Source organism: Miniopterus schreibersii (assembly GCF_964146895.1).
Source record: "Miniopterus schreibersii genome assembly, chromosome: 10".
Taxonomy (NCBI): domain Eukaryota; kingdom Metazoa; phylum Chordata; class Mammalia; order Chiroptera; family Miniopteridae; genus Miniopterus; species Miniopterus schreibersii.
Genome location: NC_138110.1, coordinates 64,696,693 through 64,713,688, shown reverse-complemented (window position 1 = coordinate 64,713,688; position 16,996 = coordinate 64,696,693). Strand labels below are relative to the sequence as shown.

General features: G+C 40.2%; 1 protein-coding gene across 2 annotated transcripts in view; it reads left to right on the top strand.

Annotated features, from left to right (window-relative positions):
- DNAAF9 (dynein axonemal assembly factor 9) overlaps window positions 1-16,996 on the top strand; it is a 115,908-nt gene that overhangs the window by 38,869 nt on the left and 60,043 nt on the right. For both annotated transcript variants that reach the window (XM_081148727.1, XM_081148726.1), the window contains exons 8-12: window positions 4,353-4,451; window positions 7,745-7,800; window positions 11,294-11,429; window positions 13,859-13,940; window positions 14,887-14,923. In XM_081148727.1, the coding sequence (XP_081004853.1) occupies window positions 4,353-4,451; window positions 7,745-7,800; window positions 11,294-11,429; window positions 13,859-13,940; window positions 14,887-14,923 (410 nt within the window). The remainder of the gene's footprint in view (window positions 1-4,352; window positions 4,452-7,744; window positions 7,801-11,293; window positions 11,430-13,858; window positions 13,941-14,886; window positions 14,924-16,996) is intronic.

Below are 16,996 nucleotides of genomic sequence, written 5' to 3'. Positions count from 1 at the left end.
AACTGAGAAAGGTGCAGAGTTCCTCATACTCCTGCGACAACTAAAAGGAGGTTGTGAGAGAGGAGATAGCTCTGGGCCACCAGCCACCGCAGGATCCATCGAACTTGTAACTAAAGTCAACTAATTTGTCCTTGAATGAAGCTTCACTGGTATGACCCTTTTGGCACTAGATGTTGTACAGTCCTGTAGATGCCTCAAAAATAACTCATCTCCAAAAAGAATTGCTAAAGTAAGACACTGGGAAAATGTGGTACTCACATCCTCTCACAACCACATCAGAATTACAACTAAACTACAGAACAACCATCATTCAGAACTGCCTGAAATCTAGCTGAATGGAAGTCCTACAGCTAAGGTATAAAGAAGAAACCACATTGAGACTAGTAGGAGGGGCAGAGATACAGAACAGGCTAGCCCCACACTCACCTGAGGTGGATAAAAATCGGGAGGGATATCTCCACTGTGGAGGTACCCCCTGAGGAGCAAAGGATCCCAGGCCCACACCAGGCTTCCCAGCCCAGGGTTCCCATGCCAGGAAGAGGAGTCCCCATAAGTTCTGGCTATAAAAACCAGCAGGGATTGTGGCTGAATAAGACAGAAGGCTGCTGGAGTCCCAGGCAGTTCCTCTTTAAGGGCCTTCACAAACTTACTCAGACTCTTTCCCTCCAAGTTACATTGCTGGGGCAGCAGCTCAAAAGGCACCAGGGACATATGGGCAGTAACTGAACTGTCTCGCATCAGGGCAAGAGCCAGTGGGGCAGCTTTCTCCCAGACAGAAGTACTGACAGAGGTCATTGTTCCTTTTCTGAGCCATCCCCCCACAGAGCCAGCTGGCAGGTGCCATATCTGAATCTCCATCAACCTGGCTCATACCGGTCGCCCCACCCTCATGATTCCCTGAGACTCCACCCCACCGACTTGCAGGCCCATCCAAGCTGCTTCCAGTGGCTTTTCCACACAAATGGCCTGTCTTGGCTTATGCTTCAGACTTCCCTAAAATCTCTCAAGCAGCTGGCCTTGGCGTGCCCTGTACCTCTCACTAAGTGGCCACAGGCCCAGCACTAGCAGCTGGCCTTGGTTCACAGCTTGGCCTCTCCTGGGCACCTCCAAGCCCAGCACAAGTAGCAGCCATCTTCAGATCACTTTGTAGCTCATGCCAGATAGCCCCAGGCAGAACACAGGCAGAGGCTGACCTTGGCCTGTACCTCTCAGGAAGCCCCAGAGCCAGTGCACCCCGTGGACAGCTTCAGACCATGTTGAAGCACCACCCAACCATCTCCACAAATGACACACTCAAGAGGCAGACCAGAGCCCTGCTGAAGTAACTCTTGCTCCATGGGGCAGGCCTCTGCACAGCTGATCCTCCATGGTAGTCACAATCAGTCCTTGGAGCTGATAGGCCTAGGTAAATCCCTGCCATTGATGTGCCAACAGCAATCAGGGCTCAACTACAACAGGAAGAGGGTGTACCTGGCCCACAAGGGTTTGCAGGGGACACACCTGGAATGCCCAGCTCAGGTGAACCAGGAGGCTGTGCCACTGAACCTTACAGAACACCTACTACATTAGGCCACTCTACCAAGCCCAGGAGATGAGGCAGCTCTACCTAATACACAGAGACAAATACAGGGAGGCTCACAAAATGAGACAAAGAAATATGTCCCTAATGACAAACAGAACAAAACTCCAGAAAAAGAACTAAACAAAATGGAAACAAGCAATCTGGATGCAGAGCTCAAAATACTGGTTATAAGGCTGTTTAATGACTTAGAGGAAGAGTAAACTTACAGAGAACTTCAACAGCATAAAAAGGACATGAGACTCATAGAAAAGAACCAGTCAGAAATGAAGGATACACTAACTGAAATGAATATTTTACAGGGAATCAACAGAGTAGATGAAGCCAAGAAACAAAACAGTGATTTGGAATATATGGAAGCAAAAGAAAAAAACTCACCCCAATCAGAACAGCAGAAAGAAAAAAGAACCCAAATAAATGAGGATAGTGTAAGGAGCCTCTGGGACAACTTCAAGCATACCAACATTCGTATCATGGGGGTACCAGAAGGAGAAGAGAGAGCAAGAAATTGAAAATCTATTTGAAAAAATAATAACAGAAAACTTCCCTAGCCTGGTGAAGGAAATAGACATACAAGTCCAGGAAGTGCAGAGTCCCAAAGAAGATGAACCCAAAGAGGCCCACACCAAGACACATAATTAAAATGCAAAAGGTTAAAGATAGAGACTCTTGAAAGCACGAGAAAAGCAGTTAGTTACCTACAAGGGAGCTCCCTTTAGGACTGTCAGCTGATTTCTCAACAGAAACTTTGCAGGCCAGAAGGGAGAGACAAGAAGTATTAGAAGTGTTGAAAAACAAGGACCAACAACCAAGATTACTCTACCCAGCAAAGCTATCACTTAGAATTAAAGAACATATAAAGATCTTGCCAGACAAGAAAATGTTAAAGGAGTTTATCGCCACCAAACCAGTATCACATGAAATATAAAGGGTCTTCTTTAAAAAGAAGGGGGAAAAATATTAAAAATATGAACAATAAAATAGCAGTAAATACATATCTATCAACAATTGAATCTAGAAAACAAAATAAATGAACAAGCAGAACAGAAACAGACTCACAGATACAGAGAACATTTTGATGGTTGCCAGATGAGAGGGAGGAGGGTTGGGGGCATGGGTGAAAAAGGTGAGGGGATTAAGAAGTACAAATTGGTAGTTACAGAATAGTCACGGGGATGTAAAATACAACATAGGGAATATAGTCAATATTCTAATAATTATGCATAGTATCAGATGGGTATGAAATTTATCAGGTTGATCACTTAGTAAGTTATATAATGTCTAATCACTGGGTTGTACACCTGTAACTAATATGATATTGTATGACAACTATAATTGAAAAATAAAAAATGATTTAAAAAGTTTAAAAACAAAAAGAATATTGTGATAGGGGAAACTTCTATTGAACCTAGAATTACCATCTAAAATCAACTACTGAATTTGTAAACTCTAAATTAAAATCATGTATTATTTGCCTACTAATTCACATCCCACAATAACTTTATATTTAAAGCATATATGTATATATATGTGTGTATATATATATACACACATACATATGTACATACATACTTTTAGTTAATTTATTTGAATGAACGAAATCTGTGATTATTTTATATAACAAAAAATAAAATAAGCCCTGGCTAGTGTGGCTCAGTTGGTTGAGCATTGTCCCATGCGACAAGAGGTCACTAGTTCAATTCCTAGTCAGGGCACATTGCCCAGGTTGCAGACTTGATCCAAGGTAGAGGATATGCAGGAGGCAGCTGATCAATGTTTCTCTCTCTCTCTCTCCCTCTCCCTCCCTCTTTCTCTAAAATCAATAAAAACATTAAAAATAAATAAAATAAAAGCTAAGATATTGAGCCCTGGCCAGGTAGCTCAGTTGGTTAGAGCCTTGTCCTGATATACCAAGGTTGCGGGTTCAATCCGCAGTCAGGGTACATACAAGAATCAACCAATGAATGCATAAATAAGTGAAGCAACAATTCTCTCTCCCTCTCTCTCTAAATATCAATTTTTAAAAGCCCTGGCTGGTGTGGCTCAATGGTTGGGCCGAGAGGTTGCCAGTGCAAGTTCCAGTCAGGGCACATGCTGGGTTGCAGGCTTGATCCCCAGTAGGGGGTGTGCAAGAGGCAGCCAGTAGATGTTTTTGATCAATATTTTTCCCTCTTCCTTCCTCTCTCTCTCTACAATCAATAGAAACATATTTTTAAACAAATTTTTAATAAAAATCAATAAAAAATAACTTAATGAAAAATAAAATCAAGTAAGGGAATTGGAGGCCATTACTGTCCTTTTTAAAAACAGCTTTATTAGAGTGTAATTTATATACCATAAAATTCACCCATTTTATGTATATGATTCAATGATTTTTAGTAAATGTAGAGTTATACGGCCATCACCACAATTGAATTTTAGAACATTTTCATCAATCCAGAAAGTTCCATTGTGCTCACTTGCAGTCAATCTCCATTCCTACTTCCAGCCCCATACAAACCAGTTATTTACTTTCTGCCTCTATAGATTTGTCTTTTCTGGGTATTTCATATAAATGGACCATATACCAGGTAGCCTTTTATATCTGGCTTCTTTCACTTGGCATGTTTTGGAGGTTCATCCACGTAGTAGCATGTATTAGTATTTTGCTACCACCTCTTAAAACAACATATTTAAATGGTCTGGTATTTAGAGATCAGATGCAGTTTCATAATTCTGATTTTCTATAGTACCTCCTTTAAATGATTAAACACATTTTTCATTTTCTTCCTAGGAGTTGGTGGCTTTTGAACATCAGTGGGCTAGCTTCTTTGCTAATTTTGACACAGAAATTCCTTTCCTGCTGGAACTTTCTGAATCTCAGGCGGGTGAGGTATGTAGGGGAAGGGTCAAAGGGAGAGAAGAAATTGGTTGATTTATTTGTTGTTTTTATCTTTATTTAATTTTTTTTTTTTAGAATACAACACTACCAATTCTAATTTGTTTTAATTATCATTTCCTTAAGCTTTGTCGCATGCTGTAAAGAAGTTTTTAACCCCATGACAATCCCTATATAAAAAGTTGTTTTTTTCCTGTACTTTTCTACAAGGATACTCATTTTTTAAGTGTGGTGGTGCCTTTGTCAACTAGGAATTCTATTAGGCACTAATTAACAAGCCAAGGAATAATTCTCCACTTTGCCAGTTGAACCTCCAGGTAACACCAAGCTTCTTTTCTAGGCAAACCATAGTGAAGTTACTAGGTTCAGGCTAAGACCCACTCCCTGAGTAAACTGAGGTATTTAAATTAAGAACCAATCCACAGGACTGCAATCAATGACTCTCTTATCATTGATGTTTCTATCTCTCTCTCCCTCTCCCTTCCTCTCTCTGAAATCAATAAAAATGTATTTGAAAAAAACAAACAAAAAACACTAGTCAACAGGAAGGAACAGAAGAGTGATTATGAGTTTATATTTGAGCCTACCTTGGGCTTGCACTGCTAGCCGTCAGTTCTGAGCTTTATCCAGTATGTCCCAGAACAAGCCCTATCCCTGATGTTGGGAACTGGAGTTGATCTTCATTGTCCTGCATTTTATGTTTACATCATGTTGTAAACCCCACAATATATTGCGATTATTTTTGTTGAAGTAGTTATCTGTTTAATCTTTTAAACTATTATTTAAAAGATTATTATTATTTTGTTATTAGTATTATTGTTATTTTTTATCCCTTAGTTTTAAAGAGTTCTTTATATGTTTAGGCTATTAACATTTTGTCTGTGATGTATATGTCAGATATTTCCTCAGTGTTCATTAATTGTTTTTTTTGTCATGAACACTTTTTTATTTTTATGTAAATTTAGTAATATTTTCTTATGTTGCCTCTGGATTTTGAATCCTTGTATAGGTAAAGGTTTTAATTTAAGTTTAAAGAGGAATGCGCCTTTTTGGCATTATATGGTTTAATTCTTAAAATTTAGATCCCTAATTCATTTGAGATTTGTGTGTGTGTGTGATGTGACATATAGATCTAATTTTATCTCCCCCCCCAAATGCCTACTTAGTTATTCAGTTCACTAGCTCTGTGACCTGGGACAACTTAATTAACTTTTGTGTCTTAGCCAACTCATCTCTAGAGAGGGGAGAATGATAGAATGAACCACATAGATTGTTATTAGGATTATTTGAGATAATACCTTTAAATGCCTATTGCAGTTCACATATTAAATCTCAGTATGTTTTAAGCTATAATTATTTTAATATTTAAAGAGGTTTTACAAATTAAGACAAATACCAAAACTCCAATTGATAGCCTGTTCAGCATGGCTCAGTGATTGAGCATTGACCCATGAACCAGGAGGTCAGGTTTCGATTCCTGGTCAGGGCACATGCCCAGGTTGCCGGCTGGATCCTGAGTAGGGGGTGTGCAGGAGGCAGCCGATCATTGATGACTCTCTCATCATTGATCTTTCTCTCTTTCTCTCCCTCTCCCTTCTTCTTTCTGAAATCAATAAAAACATTAAAAAACAAAAAAACTCCAATTGATAAACATCCAGAGGATGTAAATAACAGTAAATTACCAAAGGGAAATCTAAATGTCCATTGACTATATCTGAAAGATTCTACTTCATTAAAAATCAAAGGGATGTAAAATAAAACAGCAGTGAGGTACCATTTTTCATTTATCAACTTGGCAAATATGTTTTTAAGTGGATGTTTAATGGACAGTGCTTATGGTGATACTCTGAGATAGGCACAATCATGTATTATCAGTGGAACAGTACATTGATAAAACTGTTGTTGTTGTTGTTAACCCTTTGCGGTCGTATTAAATTTGGACATGGGTGTCGTACTGGTCGGAATTAAGAGCTTTCAGAGAAATTATGAACTGATACATGAATGAATAGAGTTAAGATTCATACGGTTCCTTGCTGTGGTGGCTGAGAGCAGACATACGACCAGAACGGTAAAAAAGCTTTGGTGTCTGAGAGTAGACAAACGACCGCAAAGGGTTAATACTCACCCCAGGATATTTTTTCCATTGCTTTTAAGAGAGTGGAAGGGAGGGAGGGAAAGAGGGGGAAAGAGAGAGAGAAACATTGACATGAGAGACACATTGATTGGTTGCCTCCCGCACAACCCTTTGGTACGTGGGCTGACTCTCTAACCACTGAACAACAGCAGCCAAGGCAATAAAACTTGTTTAAAAAGCAGTTTGGCAATATAGTTCTGCCTTTTTATCCTATAATTGTATTTCCAGATCTGCATTAAGGAAATAAAATTAATTTTATCAAAGCTGCAGATAAAATTTCTAGAAAGCCATTGCAGTATTATTTATTATATGAGTTAATAGCAATATAAATTTCCAAGAATAGAGGAGGACTATTTAATAAACTTTGGTACAGTCAAATATTTGGGTGTTCCATAAAAGGATTTGAAGAAAATGTACCAGAATGTTAACAGTTCTTAAAGACTGTACTTGGTTTTTATTGTATTCTAAAATAAACATATATTAGTTATATAATTGGGGGGGAACAATAGATGTTAGTTAAGGGGATTAAAATTTTGAACCCTTTTCACTTAGATTCAGATATCAATTTTTGATTAGTGTTAAGCCTAGCACTATGCACAGCAAAGCTGAGTACTTCTGTGATTTCCTGGGAAACTCCTGTCAGTGTACTTCTGAGTTCCTTGAATTCTTCCTCATTGCTGATTTTAAATTAGTTCACTAGAATTAATAAGAATTAATATGTATTCCTTTATTGAAAATGTAGGGGAAAATTTTTTATAAAGGAAAAAATTCCCACATGGTTAGTACCTTGGATCATGCATGGTGGTTGTTCCAATTTCCTTTCAGTAGTTAAAAAAAAACTATGAAATTCGACAATAATTTCTTTTCTTTACCTTTCTTTTCCTTTCCTTTTCTTTTGCAGCCTTTTGTCTTTTTTTCCTTTGCTTTTTTTTTTCAACCTGTCCCCAAAATTCATGTTGCTGTCCATCTCTTATGTCCTTCCATGTTCTTAAAATAATCTACAAACATACATCTGTCTCTGCCACCCCTCATACACACACACACACTATATGTGTATATATATTTATACATACATACAAATATACATGAGAGGTTTTGTGATTGTTTTATAAAATTGTGATCTTAATATATACAATGTTGGCTTCTTTTTTAGCCATTCAGAAGTTACTTTAGTCATGGAATGATCTCCAGCCATATAACTGAAAACAGGTAAGTTTCTTGGGGAAGAAAGGTGAATGGTAATAGAGAAAATGGGGTTGACAAAGAAGGGTGGAGGCGGGGGAGCATCTAAGTCTTGAAACTGGAATCAGGAAAATATGACTTGACTTTAGTCATTACAGGGTAAGAAATCCATACTCTGTAAAATTGTTTCACTGCTTTTGTATTTTTAAAAACATATAGTTTTAGAGTAAACTAGCTTTTAAAACAGTGTAGCTTGCTGAAATCTAAAGAAAGGAATTCTTTTATTTCATCCCCAGCTCAGGAAAGCTAGAGGAAGCAGAATGTCCAAGAGCTGGACAGGGGTCAGCAGTGGCTTGTGGGTAATGAGAAGAATCATCCAGTCAGGGAGCTGTGAGGGAACATACGCATTTGTTTCCTTTGTTGTATTTCCTTCAGCACCTCTCTTGTCATGATAATCAGGAGAGCCCAGCAGGGGATAGTTCCTCTGATGGAGAGATGAGAGTTGATCTTTCATCTCTTTTCCCCAATTCCAATCCAATCTGATGGTGAAACAAATTACTCTGGTTAGGATTCAATCATCTTTCTCTGCCCCCAAGTGTCACTTAGCTCGAATTAAGCTTCAGAAGGAAAACCAGTAATGTTTACTTTTAAGAGCCCCTGCTTGCCTGAAGCTTAAGGAAGTATTTTTAAGAGTAATGAAGCCCGGCTGGGCCTGGCTCAATGGTTGAGCATTGACCTAGGATCCAGGCGTTGGGGTTCGATTCCCAGTCAGGGCACACACCTGGGTTGCAGGCTTGATCAATGACTCTCTCATCATTAATGTTTCTATCTCTCTCTCCCTCTCCTTTCCTCTCTCTGAAATCAATAGATATATTTAAAAAAAAAAAAAAAGTAATGAAAAGAAATGCAAAGAATTTTCTTCATGATATACACGCTAAGCAATTTAAGGAAAACGTAGAAGATAAAGGAAACCCTCAATCTGTTTTAGCTGCTATGACAAAAATACCAGAAACTGAGTGGCTTACACACAAACAAAAAAACATGTATTTCACACAGTTCTGGAGGCTGGGAAGTCCAAAATGATGGTGCTAGCCGATTTGGTGTCTGGTGAGGGCCCACTTCCTCATAGATGGCTGTTATTTCTCTGTAACCTCACCTAGCAGAAAGGGCTAGGGATCTCTCTGGAAGCTCTTTTATAAGAGCATCTTTTATAATCCCATTAATGAGGGATCCATTCTTATGACCTAATCACCTCCCAAAGGTCCTACCTATGCCATCACTTTGGGGGTGAGAATTTTTTTTTTTTTTTTAAAGTATTGACTTCAGAGAGAGGAAGTGAGAGGGAGAGAGAGATAGAAACATCGATGACGAGAGTGTCATTGATTGGTTGCCTCCTGCATGCCCCCGACTGGGGATCAAGCCCGCAACCCGGGCATGTGCCCTGACCGGGAATCGAGCCCCGATTGCCTGGATCCTAGGTTGACACTCAACCGCTGAGCCATGCCCAGCCGGGCTGGGGGTGAGAATGAATTTATGGGGACACGAACATTTGACCCATAGCAGAACCATGTTTTAAAAATATTCTTTAGTCACTGAATATTTACTGAGAACATATGACATAATAGGAGATTCGTAGTAAAAAAAATAGACCAGACATGGTCTCTGCCCTCGTGGAGTGTATAGTGTGGTGGAGAAATAAGACATTAATCAAGCAACCTCATAAAGAAATATATAATTACAAACTCTGTTTGTGGCATGAAGGGGAAAAAGAACATGATACAGTGAAGACCATAACTGGAGAGTATGACCTCTTTTGAGGGAAAATCTGAATGATGGGTAAAGACAATTGAGGGAAGGGAGAAAAGCAGTGGTCCTGAGATGAGAACATAAGGAACATAAGAGAGATGAGTTTGGTTGGAGTGTGGGAGTTGGGGGAGAGTGGCCTTACATGGACCTAAAGAAGCTGGCCAGGCCAGGCCATGCAAGTCCTTGTTGGCCATGTCAAAGATTTCAGCCTTTCTTCGGAAAATAACATAAAGGCTTTAAAAGCTTTCCACGTTTAAAAGACCATCCTGCAATGTGGAGAATAGATTATAGGAAGGTGAGAGTGGAAGCAGGGACACTATGTTGAAGCATTGCAGTTGTCCAGGGAACAAATGATGGCAGCATGGACTAGGCTTGTGGCCATGTTGATGGAGGGAAATGGAAATAGTGAATTTTCATTGTTGATTAAATTTAGAGGTGAGAGAACAGGAGAAGTCAAGACCTCTCAGGTCTGGCTCAGTCCCTGGATGGATGATGATGCCATTTATTTACTGTAAGGACTGGAAGGGGTGGATCATGAGAGAGGAGAATAGAGGACAGACAGCTGAAGGTAAAACTCTTATGAATATGCAGAAGCCAGGTAGAGGAGAAGGACTGATGAGGGAGACCCAAGAAGCAACGGCTTTTGCAGGTGGAGGGTGTCGGGTGCTTCTAAGAGACCAAGAAAAGGCAGGCTAACGATTGTCCATTGGGTTTGCTGTATGCTACATGAAAGGCATTTGGTGACTTTTGCAAGAGCAGTTTGAGTGAATTGTCTGAGGGGTGCTGACTGAAGTGGGCTGAGAAACTGAAAACAGAAAAAGACAAAAAGACAAGTCTATCCAAGAGAAGAGGGAAGACTCCTCCTCTTCCAGACGTGAGAGGCCTCCTTGACTTCTCCTGTTCCCTCACCTCTAAATTTAATCAACAGTGAAAATTCACTATTTCCATTTCCCTCCATCTACATGGCCATAAGCCTAGTCCTAGTTCTGGTGCAGGGAAAAGTAGATGTGGTAGCTACAACACTTGCAACCCTACTCTCCTTCCCTCCTGAAGGTTACTCAGGAATTGCTAATGGTTCTACTGTAGTCTGTCTACAGTCTGAGTATCACAACTGCTATCATTCTTTAAAATTTATTTCTATTAAAATGCTTTTTCAGCCCGGCCGGGCATGACTCAGCAATTGAGCATCAGCCTAGGATCCAGGAGATCGAGATTCGATTCCAGGTCAGGGCACATGCCCGGGTTGTGGGCTTGATCCCCAGTGGGGAGCATGCAGGAGGCAGCCAATCAGTCATTCTCTTTCATCATTGATGTTTCTATCTCTCTCCCTCCCTCTCCCTTCCTTTCTCTGAAATCAATAAAGATATTTAAAAAAATTAAAATAATCCTTCCTTTATAAAAAAAAAATGCTATTTTATAAAACTGGGATTTTCCTCCATCACTGCAAACTTGTCATCAAGAAGTAGGACCAGCTGAAAATAAAAACCTGGCTTGGATTTAGTTATGTCCCTAAATGACTAATTCATATGAGTCAGTAGGAGGAGTCTGAGACATCTGGCATCCCTTCCCAACCAGCAAAGAGCATTAGGAGTATGATAGTGATCACTTTGCTTACTGCGGATGCCGCTTAGCAAAGCCCAAGAACTACTCACTAAGAAATTGCCCTGTCCAGGAATCTATTTTCTAATCACATCTTTTTAATTTGCCACTTTAGCCCTAATAGACAACCATTTGTTCTCTTCGGTAATCACTCCACTCGAGAAAACTTGAATGCTGGCAGCTTTAACTTCCCCTCTGAAGGGCACCTGGTACGCAACACTGGTCCCAGTGGGAGCTTTGCCAAACACATGGTGAGTGGCTTGACTGCCTGGTGCTTAATTGGTTTCATTAACAAATAGGGAGGAGTAGAGCTGGATAAAAGGAACCTTTCCCAGTTAGTACGTGTTGATTTAACCTTGAACATGGAGTTGTTTTGGAGTGAAAAGAAATGATTAAAAACTGACTGTTTTTATATAAGTACTAGGTATTATTTGAAAGCACCATATTTAATTGTTAAATATTTTAAGGAGAAAGGCTAAAAAAATACTTTCACAAACCAAACTTTTTAAATTGTAAGAATAATCATCAATAGAATAAAAATTTTAAATGTACTGGAAAATAGACAGTCATTCAAAGCCCAGGTTTATGTCTTGACTGTTACATTTCAGGACATAAACCTTGAGGATCACTGTCATTTTATTGAAGATGCCAGGGAGCAGATTTTTGCATTTGATAGTATATTGTCTGCTACATTCTTTTAAGAAAAACATTAGATTGAAATGTGAGACTCTAATGACTATAAGTCTGTGCTATTGTAATGGAATTTTAAGTATTTTCAGAGTGTTTCTGACAATCAAGAAAGCTGGGGAGTAGGCACTATTATTTTTAAATTTGGATTTGGATAACATGAGACCCAATTGTCTGGACTGAGACTCCAGATATGTCTCCAAGCCAATAAGGGATTTAGGGCTACGTGAATTGATGTGCCGTCAGGATCTTGCTGCTTTCTAAAGGGGGGGGTGCAGATGTCTAAGGAGAAGTTCTTCCAGAAACCTAGAGACGACAGGAGAGACAAATACAATGACGCTAGAGGAACCTGAAGCCTTGGCAGCTGCAGCTATAGAAAACATTAAACACAACACAACTCCCTGTCAGATCAACATAAAACCTTACATTAAAACCTTTTTACCTCAGTTCCTGTTAGCTTATACACCATATCTGGCTTTCAACAAAAATTACAAGGCATGCTTAAAGGCAAGAAAAAACATAGTCTGAAGAGAGAACATGACCATCAGAACCAGACTCAGATATGACTGATATTTTTGAATTCTGATTAATATCTTGTGTTCTAAAAAGTAGAAAACATGTAAGAATAGATGGATAATGTAAGCAAAGAGATGGAAATGCTAAGAAAAAAATCAAAAGAAATGCTAGAAATCAAAAACACTATAACAGAAATGAAGAATGCTTTTGATGGGCTCATCGGTAGACCGGCAATACTGACCTTGCCACTGCAATAAATTACTTATTACTCAGAATAAGCCCGTATTTCAGATTTATAGTTTGGAATTACAATATTTGTACTATTACAGAAAAAAAAAAGTCATATTTTCTCTTATGAATTCCTTAAACAAATGGAGTAAAATTGAAGGAATGAATATTTGTGTCACATTTAGCTATTTTTTATACATTGTGCTAATTTCTTTTAGTTCTGTGGTAGCATTTTTGTATTTTGAAACTGCTATCCTAGGAACCCTGATGAGATAGATGTAGGATTTTCAAAAGAAAAAGAGGGTATTATTCCATGTCTATAAAATGAACAAATAAACAGGGAAGAATAAGAATTTTAAAGTCCAGAGAACTTATCATTTTCTCTTCTGCAAGGTCTGTGTACAAAGATGAAATGCAAATGAAGGTGGGGACCTGGGTAGCACCTGCCTTTCCTGAATTTATAGCAGCCCCCCCATGTGCCTTTCAGGTTGGCCAAGGTCCTCATTGTGAGAGTTCTGGGCTGAGTATTAATAGCAGTCAAAACCCAGCACATTTTCTCTTCTTTTCCTTCTAAGTTGTGAATTCATTAGCATCGTGGGCTGAGTACCCAATAATAGCCTCACAACATAGCCAAGATTACACACACGCACACGCGCACGCGTTACCTTTTGAAAAACTATTAAAGATGATCTTTTCTCCCCAACCACTGTGGCTCAGTGGATTGAGTGTTGTCCTGTACGTAAGGAGGTCACCCGTTTGATTCCCAGTCAGGGCACATGCCTGGGTTTCAGGCTCAGTCCCCAGTAGGGGGCGTTCAAGAAGCAGCCCATCAATGTTTCTCTCTCTCCCTCTGTAAAAAAAATTTCAATAAAAAACATATTTTGATAGTGATCTTTTCCCCTATCCCTTTAAAAAAATAAATCAGCTGTTGGTCAAATAAAATTGACTTCCATTAACTAACACTTTTTTTTTTTAATCCTCACCTGAGGATATTTTTTTCCATTGCTTTTCAGAGAGAGTGGAAGGGGGAAAGAGAGAGAGAGAGAGAGAGAAACATCAATGTGATAGAGACACATGATTGGTTGCCTCCCCCACAGACCCCCACCGAACATGGGACCCTTCAATTCTCAGGCCAAGGCTCTAACCGCTGAGCCAAATCGGCTAGGGCCAATTAACACTTTGTGTTTCTCTAGTCCTACACACCTAAGTCCCCGCTCCTTTTTTATTTTTACTTTTTTCTGACATCCAGGTAGTACAGTGCATCTCACCAAAGGGACCCCTTGCTTGTTCAAGAACGTACTTTTTTGGAGCTACTCACATTCCTTACTTGGGTAAGTCCCTGTAAGTCATCCTCTCATCAACTTAATGAATAGTTAGTTCCTCCCATGAACTAGAAGTGGACTCATGATTTACTACTTTGCTCAGAAGTTCATGATGCCCAATTTGTAGGCCTCCAAACTCCCTCTCTGATTGCAAATGGAGAGTTGGTGTGCTTAACACATTTTTCACAATGTATTTCAGGAGGAAAAACTATTGGTTCAACATATATCACGTCTAACCATGTGTAAGACCATGTGCTCAGCGTCAGAGGGAGGTATCAGGAGGTGTGGGCTGCATTGGGAGTTTGGATACTCAGCTAGGTACCTGCCCAAATCTTTTTGTGAGGAAAGTGAAGAAAGGCCACAGCAGAAAGGTATCCATGAACTGAAAACATTTACAGGAACAAGGGCTCCATGCTGTGGGGCCATCTAGAAAGGCTGACTGGGGCTGCCCATCTTGCTGGGGTAACCAGAAGCTGCAGGCATCCAAAGAGACAATGAGAAGAACCTCTAGAATGAAGGAGGATCTCAGCACTGCTCCACAGGACATCAGAAAACGAGGTTTTCTCCTGGATGTCGTTACATGAGCCAGGAAACTCTGAAAGAAGCATGACGTGGGTTGGATAATTAAGGAAATTAAGAGTCAGAACTGAGCCTGCTTACTTATATCTCCTAGTTTAAAAAATTAAAATAAAAGCAAAAACATTCCAGAGCCTAAGGTTCTGTGTCTTCTCTGGGATTTAGTGGTGATGCTGAGTGGGCTGTCAAAGTCAGTATGCAGGAGGATACTGAGAGAAGCTAAGTTTCACTGTTGTTTGTGCTTGTACAGTATTTAACTAAAAGGGGGGGGGAGTAGTTTTTGACATCTCCTTTGAATTAAATTAAGAAATTCTAGTTTCTTGTGAAGTGTTTGCATCTCCTGTGATCCACCATATTCTTATCAGGTCCTCTTTCACAGGTGAGGACAGCAAGCTGCCTAAGAAAACTGAACAAATGTAAGTCTTTATTTTGTTTTCTTTTTTCTTTTTCAAAGTTGAGTTACTCAGAAGTTGGGCTGTCCTGTCTACCTCCTTTTGAGATCAGCAGTGGGTAGGACGTCTGCTTTATGAGGTGAGCAGAGCTATGTAGTTTCCCAGAAGGTTCCCAGCCCCTGTCTATCAGCTGGGAGTCCAGCCTGGAGACCCTTCGAGCTTTGCCACCTGCTCCTCTCTCCAAATTCAGAAGCTTCCTATCTGCACATTGTGCATTTAAATGGCATGACTCATCTTACTATGTTTTCTGCATAGTGCATTTTTTTTTATTGGGGGCTTTCCTAAAAATAAAACATCCTAAAACCATTGGGAAAATTCTGTGTGAAACCTGCTTTGGTCTGAGAAGTGTTTACTCTGGATTTGATACTCAGACTTTTGGAACAGAATTCGGATCTGAACTCAGGCTGTGCAGCCTTAGAAAGGTCCTAGTGTTGACTTCTCTCCCCTCACAGATAGTAGGAAATCAAAAACAGGAAATTAACTCATTAAGTCTTCTATTAGTCTACTTGGGCTTCCATAACAAAATATCACAGATTAGGTGGCTTCAACAGCCAGAACTTTATTTTCTCACAATTCCGGAAACTGAAAGTCCAAGATCAAGGTGCCAACAGGGCTGGTTTCTGGTGTGGCCTCTCCTTGAGTTGCAGACCACTGCCTTCTCACTGTGTCCTCATGTGGCCTTTCCTCTGGGCTCATGTGAAGGGAGAAAGAGAGATCTCTGGTGTCTCTTCTTCTTTTTAGAAGGTAATATAATCACACTACAGGAAATTTGGAAAGTAGAGATAAGAAAAGAAGATCCTCCATAATTCTTCCTTTTTGGCACTTCACAATAGTATCTTAATGTGTATCTTTCTGAGCTTTTAGAAGATTATATGTTTAGGTTTTGTGTAGCTGTAATTATAGTGTGTGTGCATTTCTTTGTGGGTTTTCTTCACTTTATCAGCAAGTCAACCACATTCTGATATGTTTGTAGGAATGTATAGTCTTGCTTTGTATCTGCTTGTGCTTCTGTGCCAGCCATACTTAGCCACTGCACTGGGTCCTCATTCTGGGCCCTAGACATTTCGCTTAACCCAAATGCATTGGTGCCCAGCTTCAGGGACTGGTATTGAGGAGTGCTTGGGCCCATATCAGGGGACTTGCTGAGTCACAGAGCTGGTGGAACTTGGGCCTTGTGGTGTCCCAATGAAGGCAGCAGCAGAGCAATCCAGGCACGGAGCAGACCCTTCGCCTGTCATGGGTCTCACACCTCCCATCCAGACCATGTCGCGAGCTCTCTTCTGAGGGCCTGTGTAGGAGAAGGCCAAACTGGGGGAGGCCTGGCCAGTGTTGATACTAGGTTGGGGAGGGAGGAAGGGCATCTTTATATATCTTTGAGACTGACCTCTTTACAGCTTCATCCTTAGTATCGAAGTGTAGAGGATTCTAGTTTTGCCGAGAAGTGGCCAAGCTTATTGGCAGTGTCCCTGTTGGACTCCTTCCTATCAGGACATACCCCTCGCCATCGCCTCGCCAACAGTCCTCAGGATATGTTGGTCCTTGGAGCTGTCATTTTGTTCTGTGTGCTCTTTCTGTCCCTTTGTTGTTGTTAATCCTTACTCAAGGATATGTTTTCTATTGATTTTTAGAGAGAGAGTGGAAGGCCTACTTCCTGCTTCTGTAAGATGGGAGGGTTAGACCAGGTCATTTCTGTGTTTATTCCTTCTTTTAAACTCCTGTCACCTTTCTTTACCTGTTTCAAGATTCTAAGGCTTAAAAATAGACATATTCCTTTTTTTTTTTTAATATATCTTTATTGATTTCAGAAAGAGGGAGGGAGAGGGAAAGAGAGCGTTGAAACATCAATGATGAGAGAGAATCATTGATTGGCTGCCTTCTGCACGCCCCCCACTGGGAATTGAGCCTGCAACCTGGGCATGTGCCCTGACCAGGAATCGAACTGCGAGCTCCTGGATCCTAGGTCGATGCTAAATTGCAGAGCCATGCCCTGCTGGGGAAAAATAGACATATTCTTAGGTAAGGCTTTATCACTTCTTT